Source organism: Girardinichthys multiradiatus, chromosome 17, assembly GCF_021462225.1.
Source record: "Girardinichthys multiradiatus isolate DD_20200921_A chromosome 17, DD_fGirMul_XY1, whole genome shotgun sequence".
In the NCBI taxonomy this organism is placed as follows: Eukaryota; Metazoa; Chordata; class Actinopteri; order Cyprinodontiformes; family Goodeidae; genus Girardinichthys; species Girardinichthys multiradiatus.
In genome coordinates this window covers 16,968,976-16,990,919 of record NC_061809.1, presented here as the reverse complement: position 1 = coordinate 16,990,919, position 21,944 = coordinate 16,968,976, and the positions used below count along the sequence as shown (strand labels likewise).

Here is a 21,944-nt window from a genome sequence, read left to right as displayed (position 1 = left end):
TTTTAACATTTTATACAATATTTAAAAAGGGATTTTATGTTGAGAAATTGTCGAATACCCGTGGGAAGGGGAGACACTAACAAAAAACGCCTTCTGCCAGACCTTTATATCTGGATGTCAAAGACTCTTTTCAGTTAAGAATAATTCAATCTAGCTTTTGTCTATTTGTTTTGATTATGAGCTGAGCAGAAGTTTTTTTTTTTTTTTTTTCACAAACAGAAATGTCCCTTTAATCAAGCAGCGGCCCTCCTGAGGCAAAGTTCAGCGTCGTCCAACATGATAAACGGTATTGTAACAAATTCAACACACACAAATGTTTATTGCTGACATTATATTTTGAGTTTTCATGAGCAATAAGCCCTAATCATCAAAGTGAAGAAAAAAAAAAAGCTTGAAATATATAATGTTTTTCTTACCCTCTCAATGCTGTTGTAATTTATTAAGATGCACCTTTCTAGTTATGACGGAACCAAACCCATCACCAGGTTCTGTCGTGATGGATGAACCATATTTAAGGCTTGTTGGATCTAATTTACTTGGCATTTGAAATTGTGCCAGTTTGGAGATTTTCTCACAATGTTGTCTAATCATCACAATGTTTGGCATAAAATTACAACTTGGTTCCAGTCAGAGGAGTGTTTAATCTTTTCTGCATCTTTGTATCATTTATCAACAGATCAACAAATTGGACCTTTATACCGTAGATTAAGACTAGGATGTTATCAAAGTTTATGTACATGTAGAAGACTAATACATTTGGCAATACAGTGTATGTTAAAGTTAATCCATATGAACAACAACAAAACAACTGCCAATAATCCATATAAATATGCAGAGAAAACACCTTTCAATGTTAGTTTTATTTTAAGCTAATCCGGGTAACTGTCAGTGCAAGAATAGTGTTACATAAATAATTTTTATTATATTATTTTACACTTCATATCAAATTAATTTGTATAATTGTCTTGTTTTGTCTTTTTGCCTATAAGTATTATATGAGCAAAGTAGCACATCCATGTAAAAATCCAGTTTAGGTACAGTACCTTGCCAAAATATTCATCTTCCTTTGAACCTCTAGTTTGTTACAATACAACAACTGAAATGTATTTTATTGGGATTTTATCTGATAGACTAACACATAGTAATGAATTACTGAGCAGGTTATGTAAAGCTTTGCAAAGTGTGGTATGTATTGGTATTCAGCAATTAAGTCATTTGTAGAACCAACTCTTCCTGTGGTTACAGCTCTAAGTGTTTTGAGGTATGTCTCTAGCAGCTTTGCACACATAGTGATATCTGATCCCCTTCTCTGCAAAATAGCTGAGGCTTTGGACAGATTGGATAGGGACTGTGTTGGAACAACAGTTTGAGTCTTGTCACAGATGGTCAATTGTGTTTATAAGAATCTGCCATAAGTGTAGAACAATCTAGTCCAGGTTTGAAGTGTCTAAGTACTGTAGTTTTTGAGGTGGAGCAGATTAAAGATGCTCAAGGTAATGAAAAATTAGGGGGAATTGCCCTTCAACCGTTTCCCGAATTGGAAGCTGCGATGTCGTAATAACGAGAAAAGATGTCTATTTTTTTTTTCTTTGGTGAATGCCATGAGTGCACATTGCAATGTTTTTAGTGATCTATAATTACATACCTTATTGCTGTGTTTATACAGATGATGTTGAAAAATTAGTCTCCATTAAGGTCTGTCACACTTAAAATCCCCCAAAAGTACATTGAAGTTTATGGTTGTGACAAAATTAGAATACTTGTGCAAATCATTGTATTTATTTTAGCTTTTATAAAGCAACATTTTTAGGAAGAATTGTTAAACTGCATGAGTTAAATGTATACTGTGAAACATCTGTTTCCTCATTTTAGCCTCCAATCATTGCAAAAAAGCATAAGTTGAAATGTTACAGCTAAATGAACGTTTTTAAGCAAGACCATTTCAGATGGTAGTTAGATGACACAGCTGACAATATGTACATATCTATGCACACTGATGCCTAGGCCAAGCAAACCTTGTTTTATGTGTTCTTGATTTTAAGTAGAATATAAGTCTTGATAAAGCCAGCAGAGGACAGTAAAGTAAAACGAATCCAATCTTCTGATAGATTTTTACTTTCTAGAAGAAAACACTGGATCAGTTATCTAAAACAATATTTCCTAGTGTTTTTTTTTTTTCTAATAAACTAAAATGCCCCTAGTTTCTACTTGAGCAAGAAAACACACATTTGACTTGGATGGTATATTTAATGTGACATTTACAGAAAGTGATAAAGTGTAAAGCACAACTGGCTGAGCCTCACAGGTTACTGCAGTACATTGTTTCAGTTGTGCTGTTACTGTTGTACATTCAGGATGAGACAAAGAGGAAAATCCCTGTCACAGCAATGCCAAAACCTTTCTACTTTTGCCCTGTAAAAGACCAAAGTGATGATCAAAGATTTGTTGTTTTCACTGCACCCTAAAAACCCAAAACAGCTGAAGCTCCAACTAAAGCACTTAGAAGTTAAGCCCAGCTCAACTTCAGTATGTTTTTCAGAATGTTGAGAGTAAACAGGTAACTATAGTTCTGGATTGACTGTGGCACATTCAGAAAAATCCTCTTGCATGGCAGCACCCATGTAAAAAAAACAATAGTAATCTTTGTGTGTGAGGCTAAAGATGCCAAGCAAGGCTGGAGGTTTCTGGTTTCTCTTTACTGAGTTTAAACTTTAAATCCTGATCTGTGAAACTTGCTCTGATTGCTCTTTACCTCTTCCTCCTCAGGGTTAAAGGGTTTCTGAGGCAGTGTGCAGACCCCCCAAAACCCCAACCCTACTAAGATTCAACATGTAAGTTGTTTCTTCCCACCATGTGTGGTTTCTTTTTATTTAATGAATGGTATAGTATTTTATCCTATGACTTTTTGGTTAGATCAAAGTGTCCTTGTACAAACAGTTGATGTATGCACCTTAAAACATTCATTTTTATGTAATTATCAGTCTTCACATGAAGTCATGAGTCTTGAGCACTGTTTGTTTTTACAGATTCAGTCTACAGAGCGCTGAAGAGACATCATTCAAAGACGTCTCTGTCCTGTGCAGCTATAAGTCGAGACTCCCCGTGATGCAAAGTGAAAAAGGATTCTGGTTTCAGTCCCTTCAGTTCCAGGGCCTCTCTGAGACGGACTGGTGGCTCCAGGTAGTACTGCATGAAGGAGGGAAAAGGTCAGACGTTTACAAGTTTATATTTAGAACCTTTTTACATGTTTCAGAACTTAATAACAGCTCAGATAGATTTAACATTTTATTGCCTGATTCTATACCCAATTATATTAGAAATATGTTTTAGCCATCAGTCAGTGGCTAAAATATTAGGTTAATATGAATATTGCACTAACAATTAGTGGGATTTTAGGTATAATGCAAATCAAAAACAGTGATAAGTGATAAAACAAATGTTCCAGCTTCAACTTGGTAGATTGTATTATTGATGCTGTAGTTCCTCAAGCAGGGCTTTGAAATTGAGTTACAAAATCTTTTAACTAACCATTTCCTTTTAGTGTTTAAAATGTAGCTAAATACTGCAAATGTATTTTTACTGCACAGTCTTAGACACTGCTACCCATCTGTAAAAAGAAAATAGCCTATTAGTACATATGATTAGGTAATTATTTGAACTTGCTTATTGGCATTTTTTTTTGCTATTTCCTTTCCTTTCTGCAGCTTTCATATATAAACCCTGCCCACTGTGGAAATATCAGTCATAAAATTATGATGATTAGATTTTTGTATTTTAAAATTGATGTAAAGGACTGAGGAATCAGGACAAGCCTGGAATTTCTATATAAAATAGTAGGAAGCCGGTTTAAGTTTCTGTGCTGCTGGTGCCTGTTTAACCTCCATCAATTAATCTTTGAGAGCAGCAGGCAATGCTAGTTTCAGAAGAATAGCCACTAATATTAACATAAATTGGGTGTAGGGAAGAAATACCAACCAAATCTAATGACTGGGTTTGTTGTTGCCTTGGTTAGCTGCTATTTTAAACAAGCAATGGTTCAACTCTGAAGGCTGTAGTATGAAGCAGGAGGGCTTACATTAGGTTTAACTGAGTCACAAAGCTTACTGAGGATTATGATCATGTAACGTGGAGGATTTCAGATAAACATGGGCAGATGTAAAAGCACTGCCGCTTGAACCATTGCTTACCAGAGAAAACAGTGGCGTTGTCACAGTTTCAACCATCACAGATCTAAAAGTAATATTCACCACGATTGATTTTATATGTAGCAGGGAGCTCAAAACAATCACTAAACATTTTATTGTTCCCTTCTCAATGGTATGAATTATATTGTTTAACTATGTTATGAAAGCTAATCAGAATGCAGTATTATTCTCCCAAAATTTAAAATGAGGTCTTCATTTTATAGGGTTTTGGAAAAGCATTCAAATGCCTTTTGAAGGTTTACATGTTAAAACCACATTTATTTTGTACTTTAACAGGATTTTATGAGACAAACACAAAGTAGAACATGGTTTTCAATTTATTAAGACACAGAAAAATATGCTGTGTATTTGTCAAGGGAAATGTTTGCAATCCTTTTAAAAATAGTTCAGGTTCAGTTATATTTGCTGGAGACCATCTGTGAATTTTCTTTTTCTTCATGCCTTGTGTCATGTACCCAATTGGACATTAACTAGGCCATTCTAGCATATAAATATGTTTTAATATAAGTCATTCCACTGTAGCTCTGGCTCAATGTTTAAGGTCATTGTCCTACTGGAAGGTGAACCTCTGCTCCAGTTTGTCTTTTGTATCCTCCAACTGGTTTTCGTTCAGGATTGATCTATAGTTCGCTCCATCCAGCCTCCCTATCCCTACCGCATGATTCAATTCAATTCAATTCAAAAATACTTTATTAATCCCAAAGGGAAATTAAATAATGTAATGTGTATGTGATGTGTAATATTTAAATTCATACAGTGTTTGGCAGGTAGGCCAAAAGTCATTGCTGGTCTAATCTGACCAGAGCACCTTCTTCCATGTGTTTGCTATGTCTCCCATGTGGGATGTCTTTTAGCTTTCTTCCTGCCATTTTATTTGTGGGGTATATGGTTCATAATTGTACTGTGAACTGGTAGCACTTATTTAGGGGAACCAGAGTAATAAATGACAAAGAAAAATGCACACCACACAATTAAGAATATTATTTGTAAAGAACAATAATGGGGAAACAAATGTTTCATTTTCTTTCCACTTAATGTATGAACTACTGTACTTTGTGTTGGTCTTTCACATAAAATCCCAATTAAAAAAAACCTAAAGTTTGTGGATTTAACATGAAAAGGTTAAATTGTATCAGCTTAATCTGAGCATTAAAATACTTATTGTTTTGCCAGCAGTGATATTTGTAAAAAAAAAAAAGTGCTGATACAAAATAGCAAAGGTTATTCTGTATATGTTCTTTGTAGTACAGGGCCTCAAAGAGCAGTTCTAGTAAGTAGGATTAACAACATGATCCATCTTTACCAGCCTTACTAATGGAGATAACATTTACCCAATCTATAAGGCTTGTAAAACTCAGTATGTTCCTCTCAGTTACTAATATGGAGCTCAACCTTTTTCTGTCCAGAAAGAAACGCAGAGAGAGGTCACTCAAAAGTCTTGTTTTTAATTAGCCCTGGAGAGCTACTATCCTGCAACCTTTAGATGCATCCCTTTTTCAACACAGCAGACTGCTATTGAAGGAATTCATGCGTGTTGGTGAAAGGATGCATCCAAAGGTTGCAGGATAGTAGCTCTTCAGGACAAGACTTGGGCACCGACAAGGATGACATAATTCAGAGCTAATTTAAAAGAAAATAAGCTTAGGAATGTATATTTGACATCTCTAAAGAAGATGCTGTTTAAGAGGGAAAGAAATAAAGTTTAGCTTGGAGACTGTCTCACTGTAAATACGACTGTATTGATTGCAGAAGTCGTGATTTTAACAACAGTTAAACTTGATTTTAAAAAAAACTTGGAGGCTAGTTTGTCAGCATAGAACTAGGTCTGATGTTACGTCTATGATCCTGCTTCATGGTGAAGGATCACAGGCTTGTGACCTTACAGTTTTAGAAAGTACCAGAATACTACAGGGTATTCCTTCACTTTATTCATGGTGACATACAAGATATTTAGAGTTAACTTTAAAGAGTTGTCAGAACTTTTATTTTAGAATAGATGTGATGTTCATCAGGAATTTATGGCAGATATTACAGTGGGCAGGATTTACACATGGAAGCTGCAAATCCCCACATTTAAATGTAATTTTGCCAGTAGACTAAAATACATTTTGAAGTTAGGTTAAAGTGAAAACTTAGAGGCCTCCTGTTGGGAGAAAATCTTCAGAGACACATGACATTTCCTTGCAGTAAACACCTATGCACTGATTAAAATTCTTTCCTCATCTAACATGCAAGTAAAAAAATGTGTTGCAGGTTCTTTGATGGAGGATGATAGTCCTTACTGCTTACACAGACTGGACTGGACTTCTTCAGGTATGAACATGGTTGGAGGTAACAGGACTTTACTGTAAGTCACTGGCCCTAACCTGCATTCAGCTCAATGCTTGGGTTGAATCAGGGCTGCAAAGTAGGTGTTGTTTTTTTATGTTTAACATAAATGGCTTAATTTACTCGTCATAACCTCAAAACCCTCGAACTCTGGACTTTGAGGGCACCTCTGTAAAATGATCCCACTTCAGTCCTCAGTGTGTTGCAGACTGGATGAGCTGGCTCGGTTTAGCAGAGTTGCATACCCACGCCTAGGCATTGTTAAGACCTCTACATTGGTAAAACAAAACAGCAACTACAAAAACAGATGTCTGAAATGTTCACATTAGGCAGGAGATCTGAAAGAAGTCAGGAAAACAAACGCTGAACAGAGGAGGACACTTTGTAACATGTCCCCAAAATAACTTGCATATCATCTCGTGCCAGCTGTGACAACTGATAGAATTTATTGATTAAAACATTAATTAGAATAATTATCCCTCATTTATCGTTTCTGTTGATTCAACATTGCTAGCCTAAATATGTTGCTGAAGGTCGTCATGTCCTGGAAGACTGAGCACGGTTGGAAGTAACTGACTTCCTCTGTTTAGTGTTGGTTTTTCATGTTAGAGGCCTTCTTTTATTCCTCTCTCAAACCATCTGTCTTCAAGCAAGCTCCCCTCATCTTCTCAGATGTAAATGAGCTGCTGAGTCTGCCCTTCTGTGTTGGTCATCCATTCATGTAGCTGCCATTTAGTTTTTACCAACGTAGAGGTCCGAACATTCCTCGCTGCATTGGACTGGGTTTGGGCGTTTTTATCCTTCAGATGAACCAGTCTCAGAATGAGATTGTTGTTGGGTTTAAAATGCATCAATTATTATGGTTGAAAAATATTCTTCTCAGATGCTCCAGCCACATATGGAGTGACGATGTTCTTCCACCTCTTCTTTACTCAACTCAGTGGACTGAGTTGAGTGTTTTCCTGGATGCCGTAACATAGGCCCAGTTAATGTAACCACAGGTTTCAAGTGCTTTCTTGATGTGAAGACCTGTTGAGCTCAATTCTGCAGAGTTCTGATGACAACATCGTCACTCCATATGTGGCTGGAGCATCTGAGAAGAATATTTTTCAACCATAATAATTGATGCATTTTAAACCCAACAACAATCTCATTCTGAGACTGGTTCATCTGAAGGATAAAAACGCCCAAACCCAGTCCAATGCAGCGAGGAATGTTCGGACCTCTACGTTGGTAAAAACTAAATGGCAGCTACATGAATGGATGACCAACACAGAAGGGCAGACTCAGCAGCTCATTTACATCTGAGAAGATGAGGGGAGCTTGCTTGAAGACAGATGGTTTGAGAGAGGAATAAAAGAAGGCCTCTAACATGAAAAACCAACACTAAACAGAGGAAGTCAGTTACTTCCAACCGTGCTCAGTCTTCCAGGACATGACGACCTTCAGCAACATATTTAGGCTAGCAATGTTGAATCAACAGAAACGATAAATGAGGGATAATTATTCTAATTAATGTTTTAATCAATAAATTCTATCAGTTGTCACAGCTGGCACAAGATGATATGCAAGTTATTTTGGGGACATGTTACAAAGTGTCCTCCTCTGTTCAGCGTTTGTTTTCCTGACTTCTTTCAGACATCTGTTTTTGTAGTTGCTGTTTTGTTTTACCAATGTAGAGGTCTTAACAATGCCTAGGCGTGGGTATGCAACTCTGCTAAACCGAGCCAGCTCATCCAGTCTGCAACACACTGAGGACTGAAGTGGGATCATTTTACATGGGAACAAAGCCGTCCCCATTAGGTGTAAATCCTGAAGCCAGCAGCTGGTCCAAGCCCATATAGGAGACTTCTACTGGCTTAAAACCATTGTCAAATTTGCCCTGGAAAATTATTTAACGTGGAAATGAAGTTAGGAAATGGTGCATCACCAATTATTTTCCCATACAAAATGTGTACAAGTTAGTATAACATTTATGTATAATAGTGTGTTGTCAGATCAACTAATATAAAGTAAAGCAGTACAAAAACTTGCTTTTAAAATCAGACAATTACTGTGACTAGAAACACTCTACATGTTCTCAGTACTTGTTTCATGCAGGAAAGTCATTAGTGCTGTTCTGCAACCTTCCTCCATTTCCAGATTAAAACACCCAATGTCTAAAAGTTCATAATGTAGCATTCACATGAACTATGAATTTTTGAGATTACATCTTTTAGAAGGTAGAAATCTGCTTTGGTCTTCCCCAAGTTCAAACTAGACATGCTGGATAATCTGGATTTATACTAAATGCAGGTCAGTTCAATAATAATCTTTATTGGTCATTGCACATTACAAATTTTTCTATACTGTTCCTACACAGTATAGAAAAAAAAATATTTATAGACTCTTTGCGAACCATCCATCTAAATGTTTTCTTAATAACCTCCATGTAGCCTTAAGTGTCTGGTTTTGTGATTCTATATTAAACCTGACCACTGTAGTTAACAGTGAAAGTTAAACAGAACCTCTTAAAAAATATCCCTTTAAGCACTTAATACTCATGTCCAGGATAAATATGAACCTGTTGAATTTTTTTGGTTGAAATTTGAAATCACTTAATATTTACTTAATTCTGGGTATATTTTACATTCCTACAATTTGTCAAATTGATTGATTAATTTTGTCAAAAAACTTGAATGTCAGTCGGTGTTTTGATACTTGCAGGCATGCCATAATTAACAATCCCGTTAAACAGATAGTTGTTTCTGTAGAGTAGTAAGTATCTTACCTGCAGTAGTTGACTGTAAACAAAAAGGTTCAGATCAAGGCCAACAGAAGACTTAAGTTTTATTTTAACATGTTCAGTACAATAATTTAAAGGGATATTTTAGAATGTTTAAGGTTCTGCAAACATTTTAATAAAAGTCAATGTACAAGGAAGAAAACATGCAGAACGTCTGAGCTAATCTAAAAGGGACCAAGACCAAAGCATATTTCCACCAACTTAACACAAATCCAGTCTTCAAAACGTCATAGTGGTTCATGTAGATGCTGTTTGGTTTCATTATGTTTACATTACAATCTCCTCAGTCTACTTCAGGATATTCAAAAAACTGTTTTGTGAAAAATCTTTTTGAAAAAAATTACATGTAGTGATTACTATTTACTCTTTTTCTAAGTGACTGCATATTTTACCTCATAGGCGAGGGCGAAGGTCCCCCAGTGTATGGCTACAGACTGTTTGGCCTGAAGGTCCTGATGAATCTGAACAGCCTCCTCTGGATCCACATGCTGTCCCTGCATCATATCCCTGAAAAACCCACAGGAAATACCAGGAGTCCTGTTTAATGTTCAGTTCTCATTAAAATGCTAAAACTACACATGCAAGATATGCATTTCTATTGAGTTGTTGATCACTGTGACTTTGTATATGGCCTAATATTTTGGTACCCCTAATAAACAACCTTTCTCACATTTTAGAGCCTATAAGACTTTTCCTATTTGCCAAGTTTATTAAGGTAGGTTCATTTTTACATGTGCTAATCTGTGCTTATAAATACATTAGTAGGGCAGGGTAGAAAAACCAAAATTTTTGCAGTAGCATAATCTGACACTGCAACTTTCAAGAAAAATATAACTTTGATGTGAGTTAATTGTTTTAAACAAAATTACCTGTGGTAAAATATGATCTGTTTCCGTGGGGTATAAATAAGGTGCGACACACACTGGCCCATTTCTCTTAGCCACTTATTTGTCTTAACAAAACTGTTAAGACAAATAAGCCATAATCACTGCTGAGTACTGTGGAGGATCAGTGATACTGTAGAAATTAAGTTTGCAAGGCATCATGAAATTTTATCAGACTACACTGAAAATCTTTCAACCAGATAATGATCCATAACACAAAAAACCTTTTACAACCATCTGAGTCTCGAGACTTAAAGAACATAGGGAGGAGCTGAAGAAAAAGCAGAACAGACGAATAGTCAAAGCTCCCACTCAAACCCGTTCTGTTCAAGCATCTGTTCACTGCTGGGCCAGAGGAAAGGGGCGGGCTCATGGGAAACAGCAGCAAATCAAATCATTGTGAGCAACATTTTTAAAACCCTAAACTCCAACAATAATAGCATCAGAATAACAAAAGCTGACTATCTTTGATCATTTCTCAGAGTTTAAATAGGTCAATGTGCTGCTTAAAGTTATGCATTTTCCAACAAATCCACAAACATTTCTGACAGTCCTTCACTATCAAGTCTAACGTCTCCAGGTCTTGCTCTAAAAGCTGGTGCACATGTCAGATCAGCTGATTAGAATTATAAAGCGATCAACAAGCACTACTTGCTGCCTAAAACAGCTTTAATATATTAAGGTTGTGATAAAATAGCATCAATTTGCAGGGATACTAGGATAAATATTATTTGTGTGGTTAAATGGTCTATTCAATACAGTTCCTCACAAAAACAGTAAAACAGGGAGGATCAGAACATAAATAAATAAGACATTTCTAATGACTTGGATGGTGGTAAAGCCCTGTAAGTACTGTCCTATTGGAAGAAGGACACAGTTTTGACTACATTGTGCCACTGGTAATTTTGTTAACCAAGTTAACTGACATTTGAATGTTCTTTCTCAGTCTAAGAATATGCTACTGTCTTAAAATATCTTAACAATGTTTATCAATCTTTAAGAGATGTTCCAACAGAGTTGTCCACCTCTGTAGATATTAAGTAACTTCATACAATAAAGTTTGGAATATAAAACATAAGTATGACCATGAAGTGCATTAAAAACCAAAAACTCTTCATGCCTAATCTGCTGTATGGGATTGTGTGCTTCTATACCTGGGTTGGTACGCTCCAATCGGGATTGCTGCGAGGTCGAACGGCCCGAAGCGGCGTCCGATCTCCTGGAAACACGAACAGTAGCCTGTGTCGCCGGCGAAGAAGAATCGATGGTTCGGACCCAGAACAGACCAGCTGCTCCATAAAGACTGAAACACAAGATGAAAAGGGAACAAATTATTTATGGACTCAATCAACTAGAAATATATTTAACTCTGTGTGTTAATCAGTTTTTTTTAGCAGAATATAGTTCATACTTAACTAGAACCTTCCATGTTTTTCTATTCTGGCTATAATGAAGAAGAGTTGTGATCTTTTGCACCCATTAAGAAATGATTGGCTGCAGACTCAGTAATAAAGAGTTTTTATCCCACTAAATCTATATTTCTGCTCCCTTGTCACACAATAACCTCATAGAACTTAGGTATTCAGTGAAGTTTATAAAACAACAGTGATAACAGTACGAGCACTATAACATTTCTCATCAGGTACCCTGTTATCGTCCCACGCTGTCCGTTTGCTCCAATGCTGAGAAGGTGTGCAGACAAACGTGATGTTGTCATAACCCGGGACACAGTTTTCCTCCCACCAGTCCAGCTCCATCACGTTCTCACAGCCCATCTTGGCCACCCAGTCCATCAAACCCAGGGGCACGAACCTGTTAAAACACACATTATATTTTACAAGGCGCAAGTCTACATAACCGCGCAGGGAGACGATGGAGGTTTGGGACACATACCATCGTAGCTCCCCTCCAAAACGTGCATTAAGGCTTGCAACAGATCCAGCATCCAGGTGATCATAATGAGAGTGGCTAATGAGGACTGCGTCTATCCTCGGCAGCTGTTTGTAGGAGACCAGTGGGTTACATAAAAAAAAAAAAAAAAGATCTGACTCAAATAATTCTGTAAAGTAAAAGTGAAAAATGGAAATCTTCAAACCTGTTCCACTGTGCAGGGGGGTCCTCTGTATCTTTTGGGCCCCATGAACTGAAACGGTGATGCTCTCTGGCTGAAAATCGGGTCAGTCAGAATATTAACCCCCTCCATTTCGACCAGAACCGTAGCGTGGCCCAGCCAGGTTACCCTCATACCAGCATGAAAGTCTGACACTTCTGGATTTTGGACAAAGTATGGCTCCATTACCGGGAGTTCACTGTCCAGAACCTGTGGAAACAGAGACTCTGATGAGCGTGGTCAGCATTAATGATTGTAGCAGTAAGGACAGATCAACTAAGGACTAAAAATAAAAACATGTAACCATCAACTTTATTCCTTAAACATGTTAATCTTTCATCCTGTATGATGTCGGTTTTAACAGCATGACTGCTGAAAGCTACTGCTAAATCCCTGCACCTTTAAACATTTATTCCTACTGTCATGATACAACCAAAATAAAAATCTAATGTATGCTTTTGTACTCAGTTGCCTTTAGCCTGATACCCATAAATAAATTCCAGTGCAATTGACTTCATTCAGAAGTCACCTAATTAGTCAACAGTCTACCTGTGTGTAACTTCTTCTCAGTATAGCTGGAGTTGGTACGTGAAATCCTCAGATGTTTGTTAAGAGAACATTAGTGAACTAACAGCATCAAGAAGACCAAGGAACACAGCAGATGGGTCAGGTACAAAGCTGATTTCAACATCTCATAGAGGACTGTCCAGCCCATTATCTAAAATGTAAAGAGTATGTCACAACTGCAAACCAAAAAGATGTGGGGGCCACCTAAACTCACAGGCTGAGCGACAAGAGCATTAATAAGACAAGCAGCCATGAGGCCTATGGTAGCTCTGGAGGAGCTACAGAGATCAACACCTAAGGTGGGAGAATCTGTCCACAGGCCAACTATTACTTGTGCCCTCCAAAACATTGGACTGAAGAAAGTAATCAGACATCCTGACCCTGTGGAGCTTAGTAGGGCGGCTGGGTTTTAGGAGAATGGCAACATGTTTTGCACATATTCAAAATAATATGATAATCAAAAAGGACATTGTAATAACTGTATCAGACTCATCTTTGATTTTAAAACTTCAATTCCCTGCACACAAATTCACTCCTCGCCATATGACAAAGAGATACAGCATGCTCAATAAAATATTATGGAAGAACTTTAGTAAAAAGTTACAAGAATGCCATTCATGAGTGTTTCAGCACTGGTTTGATTGTTGTTGGGGAATACAGCTCCCCGTCCTAATAAAAGCATGTCCAGATAAACTGCTAAGTCGTGAAATTAAATCCCTACACAGAATTATGGAAGAAAAGAAGGCATTAAATTACAACAAAATGTATTTGCGATGGTATTTTAGCATTCACATCCATATGTGTGCAAGCACAAATGCTTAGATAGGTAAGTATGCATTAATCTTTGTGCGCCTGCACAGGAATTTTTATAGGTGCAAGAAAATGCACTCAGGATGAGAACCACTGCTTTAAATCCAAGCATATATGTGTGTTAGTATAGCACAGTCAAAGTCCGGACCTGAATCGAGGATCTGTGGCAAGACTTGAAAACCGATGTCCACAGATGCTTGATATCCAATGTGACTAAACTTTCATTATCTTGCAAAGAACGATGGACAAATATTTAACCCGTAGATGTAAAAACCTGGCAGAAACATACCCCCATAGACTCGTAGCTGTGACTGAAGACAGAGTTTAACAATGTGTTGCCTTAGCGGCCATGCCACACTTTTCAGATTTTTATAAAACCATGCATCATTTTTTTCACAACTTCACAGTTATGTGTTCTTTTTAAATTTGTGTATTACATAACATTGAATTATTATACATTCAAATTGTGTTTGTACTTTTGCAAAACACTGTATTTTCTTTATCTATTTTAAGATTAACTCAATGCAACTGGTGCAAATTAAGGCTTCAATGTTTTTTGTTTTGCCGCGTAAAAGCAGCCTTTGAGGCCATCATCCCTCAATGCTAGCAGCAAAGTTTCCAGAAGCAGCTATAAATAACAATGTGTTCTCTCAGGGCAATGTTTTTAAACACAGATGTGAAAGATGAGATTGTGATACTAATAATAACAATACATCAGAGTTGGTTCTTATTTCTTTAGTCCACATATAAAATTGATCTTTTTAAAGGTTTCTGAATTCCCTACAGTAACAAAGTCAAACTGCTTGTTAACAAAAGGCCTTATCGTGCACGTCGTTTCTTACCTCTTTGCTTGTTGGCACATTGCTGTGATTTTTATCCAGCACCAGAAACCTAAACAGCATGGAGTAGGATGGAAAGCGCCATGTTGGCCAGGGGTTAGTCCAGCGCCCAGATTTGTCCTGGTAGGATTTTGTCACCTCCTCCTGCATTCAAAATAAACACACCTGAGCCATTTATTTCAACTCTGAAGGTAATTGCATGTTTGTGGAGTTGGTCGACATAAGGAGGGGGATTGTTACCTCCAGTCTGTAGTCCAGACGGAAACTCTTACGGGACGAGCTTCTCTTCCTCATAGTCCGAGGATCCACCTCTCCACCTTCAGCACCTTGAGGCAATTCACCTTCCTTAAATAAAAACACAAAGAGTGATTTAAAAAGCATTGAAGTGCTGAGAAATTAGCAGCAATATCGACAAAAGCAGAAATGTAAACTCATCCAGACTGAGTCAGACTCACTGCAGCCATTATACTCGCTGTAATGCAAGTTGTTTTCAGGATTAAAGTGTTGATCATTACCTCCACCAGGCCTGTGGTCTCCTCCAGTTCTGCTCTGTCTGAGGACATTGGCTTCTCCATGTTTCTACCAACAGCACACCTATCATGGCACACACACAGAGACACATTCACACCACCGAATCATTTGGCTCCACTGGAATGATAACAGTTGACAGTTAAGCTGAAATACTTTGCATGTACCTTATTATCAATTATCAGTTCAGTATTCAAATGAAGATTGCTGTTAGGAGATATTTAACTGCTTCCACTTCCACTCAAATTCAGAAAACTACCTTTTTTAACAGGTCAACATCAGGCTCAGTTGTAAAATCTGTTCTGTCGCTCGACTTGTGGGCAGAAAATGAAAAAGCTGTGAATGACCTAATAGCTCTGACAGTTGGTAATCTTGTGTAACTGGCCGGGAACTATCCCGTCTGCAAATCCATAAATTAGGCAACGATGTAGAAGCGACTCCCACAAAAAGCAAACACAAAATTAAAGATCAAAACAAAGTGATGAGACCTACATACCACATAAATTCAGACTTTAAATCACTATGAAGTAAGAGATACATCTCAATTAAAATTGTTCTTGTTATATTGTTGTCACCTTTCAAAGGTATTGAACTTATGTTTTTGTGATGTTACAAGTACAGGAGGAGCTACAGAGCTCTATAGCTCAGGTGGGACATTCTGTCGACGGGACAACTATTAGTTGTGCTGTCCACAAATCTGTTTTTATAAAGAAAGAGGTAAAAAGAAAGCAAGTGCTGAAAGAAAGCCATGCAGTTTGTCACAAACTAAACATGTAGAAGATGTTCTGGTCTTTGGAAAGAAAAAACTATTTGTTGGGGAAAACTAAAACTGCGCACCCCCCTTACCAACATATTCTTTTGATGAAACATGGTGTTGGCAGCATCATGCTGTGGGGATGTTTTCTTTAACCTGGACAGGAATGCTAGTCAGATGTGATGGGAAAATGGATGAGGTCAAGTCAAGTGATTGTGAAGAAAAACACTAAGGCTGCAAGATACTTCAGACTAATGTAGCGATTCCTCTTCCAATAAGACAACAACTTTACACACACAGTGGAATGGTTTAGATCAGACCATGTTCATGCGTTACGGTCCCAGTCAAAGTCCAGACCTAAATCCCATTAAAAATCTTTACCGAGACTTAAAAATTAATGTTTACTAATACTCCCCATTCTATCTGACTCAGGCAGAACCATTTAGCATGGGTACAGCCTCTATCTTGCATGTACAACTTTCTTTCCACCTTACAATTTAGCACTATTTTGTGTTGAACTATGAATCTCAACCTGAACCAATGTGGCAAAAAAGAATGAGTACACACTTCAGTCTCTAAACTACACCTTGCAGCTGTAATTACAGAAGAATGTGGTTCTACACAGCATTAACTCAGGGGTCTAAATACAAATGCACACAACAATTTTCAGATATTAAATTGTAAGAAATTATGAATATCATGTTTGACTTTCCTTCCACTCAATCCACCACTTTGTGTTGGTGTATGACATAAAATCCAAATAAAATGCTGTAAATATTCTGGTTGTAATTGGATTAGTGTTCTAGAGACCATTTTAGAACCACCCGAATGGCGTCCTGGCGTCTACTTTTGGAAGCTACCTACATAAATTTGGACTTGACCAAATGCAATCAAAACTCCAGGAAAAGCATGCACAATACAATACTTTGAATGACTTGACAATTTCAACTGCATACCTACATCACTCATCAAGTCTAATCAGAGCTCCTCCCTATCCTGTTATTATCTACACCCTCCTACACACCCTTACAGCTTATAGGAAAACAGCACCTTGCATTACAGAAGCTGGACAAAATATTGAATATAATCACTCTATGCTGAGACATATAAACACAAACACAGGAAATAGGCTATAGCATGCTGATGATGCACTCAGCTTAATGAATGGACTGTACACAGACTGACTGAGAAAACAATGGCGCCTCTGTGGGTGACCTGTGCAGTCAGACAGATGTGGTCAAGTAAACAAACCCAAAACACTCATGTTAAAACTCTACTGTTAGGTTAATCAGATAAGTAAGTCAGAAGAGCAACACTTAGACAGGGAACTGCTGTTACCAGTTTTCATTTAACCTGTTACAAGAATTTGCCAAAAAAGAATTTCATTAATCGTTTAAAACGGATTGTCTCACAAAAATATAAGTTCATAAAAAAAAAAACTAAAAAAACAAGACAATCAGAGACCTCTGCCACCCAAAGCAGGGTCACTGACGCCATGGAAAAACAGTCCTGGATCTGGATCACCACCAAAATTTACTGGATTCTTCCTTGGGTTAAAGACACACTGCTGGTAAAAAATAATTCACAAGAATTCATCGGTAACTTTTTACGTTAGGTTACTAAGACACACAGAGACAAGCTGACTCAACTGAAAACATCACCTCGCTGATGGAGGTAATAAAGACACTAAAAACGCACCATCCTCTCAGGCGTCGACACAGACTACAACAACTTTATGCAGCAGAAAACCAACCTGAATAAAAGTCGAACTCAGAGTAACTCCTGCTGTTTCTCTACCGGGCCGCCATGTCTGCTGGATCAGCTTTACGCCGTTTCACCGTACGGCATAATTCAGAGCTCACAGGTTACGTCGGTGCCTCGCTGACGGGCGGAAACAAACACGAAGAAGGCGACAGATAAAAATAATTTTAAAAAAACTGTAGGGAGGGAGCTTCTGGGCGCTAACGGACTGAGTTCTGGTGGAGAACGACTCGGAACCAGCTGGGTTTCTGTGACGTCGGTGAGAAGCTGCGGTCACGTGACTACCGTGCAAACTCTCGCAGAAGACGCAGGCGGTTACTTTTCGTTTCATGAGCCAGTAAATAACACCTCCATTATTTTCTGCACCACTTGGTTCCACTGGATTCAAAAAAAAAGTTTGTTTAAAGACTGCCAAAGCAATATAATGTCCAATTCAAAACATATTTACATGCACTTTCATTAATCGGTTTTACATTTACAAAACCGAGTTAGCAGAATTGAATGTTAAATTACAAAATATTTCTATCTTCACTAAACTTACATTTTTCGATCATTCAACCAATCTAAATTACCGTTTTCTCCAAATAACAACAGCAATATGCTCTTCTTTTTTCTTTGCAATAAACATTTGCATATAGTTTTGCGTGTGGCAAAATGATAACTGTTCAAAGCCATGCATTTAAAGCACAAAATATATGTATAAAGTGCTGACTCCATGATAAATGCATGCACACATTTAGATACTATACAAAAATAGAAACATTTTTGTTTCTATCATTCTATTTAATGTCAGTTAAGATTAACAAAATTATTATAATCTTTTGTTTGTTTAATTCCAGACCACAGGAATGTCCAGCCGTCATAATGCTCTGGAAGGAAATTGGTTCTGATGACCCAAGATGATCATGTTTTGGTGCAAAATGAACCCCAGAATAAAAGCAAGAGATCTTGTAAAGATATTGGTTGAAACAGTGAAACACATCCCTTACCAAAATGGGATGAAGGCCACCCAGAGGAGAAGCAATCACATCAAAGGCACCATAAAACCAGATTACAGTTTGCTATTGCACTCAAGAACAAAGACCATAACTCTTAGATAAAACTAAAACTGAAGTGCTCAGCCATAATGACTATCATTACAATTGGAAAATAATGGGGGAATCTTGCAAGCCTGTGCACACCATCATAATTTTGAATTATAAAGGTGGGAAAATCATGTTGTGGGGGTGTTTTGCAGCAGGAAGGACTGACCCACTTAAATTGATGGCATCCCATGTAAACAACATTTCTTGGAACAATTGAAGCAACATCTCAAAACCTCAGCCAGGAAGTTAAAGCTTGGACACAAATGGATCTTCCAAACAGACAATGACCCGAAGCACACAGCCAAGATAATTACAAAGTGAATTAAGGAAAACAAAGTCAGTGTCACAAGGCCCTAATTTCTGTCCCAAAACAAATAGTTGGAGGAGCTGAAAAGAATCAGAATCAGAAAAGTTTTATTGCCAAGTACGTTTTTGGACATACAAGGAATTTGTTTTGGCGTAGTCGGTGCAATACAATACAAATTAAACAGTATAAACATATCTACAATATAATATAAATATATGTGCACAGTTTTAAGTGAGTGAGAGTAAATATAGAGCAGTATAAGATGCAAGAGCAATACAACAGTGCAGGTGATCATTGTGCAAGTAAAGCAGGAGTCCAAGCTGAACGTTAATGTAACGCATAAAGTTACAAGTTACAGGTGTCCTGTCAGCAAAAAAAAAGGGGGGGGGGGGGGGGTGTCAGTGTGGTTTCCGGGCTTTGTTAACAAGGCTGGTGGCAGATGGGAAAAAACTGTTCTTGTGGCGTGAGGTTTTGGTCCGGATGGACCGCAGCCTCCTGCCAGAGGGGAGAGTCTCAAAGAGTCTGTGACCGGGGTGGGAGGGATCAGCCGGAATCTTCCCTGCTCGCTTCAGGGTCCTGGAGGTGTACAGTTCCTGGAGCGACAGTAGACTGCAGCCAATCACCTTCTCAGCAGACCGAATGACACGCTGCAGCCTGCCCTTATCCTTGGCTGTAGCAGCGGCGTACCAGATGGTGATGGAGGAGGTGAGGATGGACTCAATGATGGCTGTGTAGAAGTGCACCATCATAGTCTTTGGCAGGTTGAATTTCTTCAGCTGCCGCAGGAAGAACATCCTCTGCTGGGCTTTCTTGATGAGGGAGCTGATGTTTGGCTCCCACTTGAGATCCTGGGAGATGATGGTTCCCAGGAAGTGGAAAGATTCCACAGTGTCAATTGTGGAGTCACAGAGGGTGATGGGGGCAGGTGGTGCTGGGTTCTGCCTGAAGTCCACAACCATCTCCACTGTCTTTAGAGCGTTGAGCTCAAGGTTGTTCTGGCTGCACCAGTCCAACAGATGGTCCACCTCCCATCTGTACGCAGACTCGTCACCATCAGAGATGAGTCCAATCAGGGTGGTGTCGTCCGCAAACTTCAGAAGCTTGACAGACTGGTGACTGGAGGTGCAGCTGTTGGTGTACAGGGAGAAGAGCAGAGGAGAGAGAACACAGCCTTGGGGGGAACCAGTGCTGATGGTCAGGGAGTCAGAGACATGCTTCCCCAGCCTCACGCGCTGCTTCCTGTCAGACAGGAAGTCAGTGATCCACCTGCAGGTGGAGTCGGGCACACTCAGCTGGGAGAGCTTCTCCTGTAGCAGAACTGGGACGATGGTGTTGAAGGCAGAGCTGAAATCCACAAACAGGATCCTGGCGTAGGTTCCTGTGGAGTCCAGGTGCCGGAGGATGAAGTGAAGGGCTAGGTTGACTGCATCATCTATAGACCTGTTGGCTCTGTAGGCAAACTGCAGGGGGACAAGGAGGGGGTCGGTGATGTCTTTTAGGTGTGAGAGCACAAGGCGCTCAAAGGACTTCATCACCACAGAGGTCAGGGCGACGGGTCTGAAGTCATTAAGCCCTGTGGTCCTTGGCTTCTTGGGAACAGGGACGATGGTGGAGGACTTGAAGCAGGCTGGCACATGACATGTCTCCAGTGAGGTGTTAAAAATGTCTGTGAAGACTGGAGACAGCTGATCAGACGTGTGTGAGCAAGTTGGCCTATGAACCTAACTCACTCCACAGATTGTGCAAAACCTCTAGCAAATTATTGTGAGCTGCTTGTGGAAGCAAATCAAAAACCTTTAACCCAAGTCATCTAGTTTGAACAGCAATTCCACCAAATACTAGACAAATTTAGGTAAATTGTTGAATTTGAAGAAGAAAAAAAAAGGGCTCTAATTATTCTGGCATTAAGGAAATACAAATATTGTATTAATCCCAACTAACCTAAAACAGGAAACGCTTAGTTTGAGTTACTGTCAGACAGAGAGGAAAAAAAAGGTTATGTGTTTTTATACAGAGTATGTAAACATCTGGATTCAACTGCATATGCAACAAGGTTTGGCTTGAAATCAGGTTCAATATAAGGCAAATACCTGTAAACACCAACTTAAACTGGATGTTTTTTCCCCGCAACTAAGAAATACTCAAAGTTCACTCACAGTAACCTGAGTGAACTTTGATGTATAGGTTTTGAACTTTGATATAGGTAGCCTACATCTAGTACCCGAGTTCACTAAATACTTTTAGTGGAAGACAAGAAAAATGCGACATAAACCCCGGAAATAACCCATGTGTTTATATGCTGGAGACATCTCTTACGAACTTAACCTTAAATGTTGCGGTTTCCTCCAACTTACCCTGAGGTACTCCACCTGATGGACACCTGAAGACAATTTAATCCAAGAAGACTCACCAACTTCCGCGGCACCTTCGCTTGGTTAAATTTACACTTATAAACTAATATTTGCAGATATTTAAAAATAAGGGTTTCCATTCTAGTACGCGGCAAACATGTTTTCATTATGTTTAAAAAGGAAATATTGGTCCGAAACAGTTTCACGCTCAACACTGGTTCCATGTCCGGTCGGACAGGAGAAAAAGGATTACAAAACTTCCTGTCAGGTGCATTCATGTACGATCGGAAATCTGAAAACTTTGACATCATAAAGTTTTTTACTTGTTCCGATATAACAAAGAAATAAAGATTTTCTAAAACTGATTTTGTTTCTGAAATAATCATAAACTAGTGGCGACAATATATAGGCTGATGCTTTACATGAATATTTACTTTATTAGTCAATAGTTTTAGTTAAAAATGCATGAACAAAAACTGAGTAATCCACGTATCCTGATAAGGTCCAACCTACGGAGCCCTCGAAGGGACATGGGGGCTCTGTTTTTTCTTTTGAGTCCCCACGCAATACTGTTTGCGTTCTCACGAATTAGTTTTTGGGTTATCTCGCAATACTTTGTGGGGACAAACA

General features: G+C 38.5%; 2 protein-coding genes across 6 annotated transcripts in view; one reads left to right on the top strand and one right to left on the bottom strand.

The window, feature by feature from the left end:
* Window positions 1-9,994, top strand: part of cacna2d4a (calcium channel, voltage-dependent, alpha 2/delta subunit 4a) — a 158,754-nt gene extending 148,760 nt beyond the window's left edge. For all 3 annotated transcript variants that reach the window (XM_047389098.1, XM_047389097.1, XM_047389095.1), the window contains 5 exons: window positions 220-286; window positions 2,767-2,831; window positions 3,027-3,206; window positions 6,459-6,518; window positions 9,718-9,994. The gene's annotated coding sequence lies outside the window, so the exon portion shown is untranslated. The remainder of the gene's footprint in view (window positions 1-219; window positions 287-2,766; window positions 2,832-3,026; window positions 3,207-6,458; window positions 6,519-9,717) is intronic.
* Window positions 2,228-21,562, bottom strand: napepld (N-acyl phosphatidylethanolamine phospholipase D). 3 transcript variants are annotated; one of them, XM_047389104.1, is made up of 10 exons: window positions 21,318-21,560; window positions 15,044-15,122; window positions 14,769-14,873; window positions 14,532-14,672; window positions 12,298-12,522; window positions 12,096-12,199; window positions 11,849-12,014; window positions 11,357-11,505; window positions 9,711-9,825; window positions 2,228-3,186 (listed from the first exon to the last, which is right to left on the bottom strand). In XM_047389104.1, the coding sequence occupies exons 1-10, from the start codon at window positions 21,536-21,538 to the stop codon at window positions 3,055-3,057; spliced, it is 1,437 nt and encodes a 478-aa protein (XP_047245060.1). In that variant the 5' UTR covers window positions 21,539-21,560; the 3' UTR covers window positions 2,228-3,054. The 3 variants fall into 3 exon arrangements, with proteins under 3 accessions (XP_047245060.1, XP_047245063.1, XP_047245061.1); XM_047389107.1 differs by lacking the exon at window positions 21,318-21,560 and adding an exon at window positions 17,564-17,787; XM_047389105.1 differs by lacking the exon at window positions 2,228-3,186 and adding an exon at window positions 6,112-6,262 and having other exon boundaries at window positions 21,318-21,562.
* Window positions 21,563-21,944: the final 382 nt, after the last annotated feature.

Excerpts from the sequence above, each read along its gene's own strand:
- napepld (XM_047389104.1), bottom strand. The coding sequence starts at position 21,538 with ATGGAACCAGTGTTGAGCGTGAAACTGTTTCGGACCAATATTTCCTTT. Across the intron at positions 15,123-21,317 it reads ATCAGGTGGAGTACCTCAGG|GTGTGCTGTTGGTAGAAACA; the intron begins GTAAGTTGGAGG and ends GTGCCATGATAG. Across the intron at positions 3,187-9,710 it reads CCTTCGCCCTCGCCTATGAG|TACTACCTGGAGCCACCAGT; the intron begins GTAAAATATGCA and ends TCCTTCATGCAG.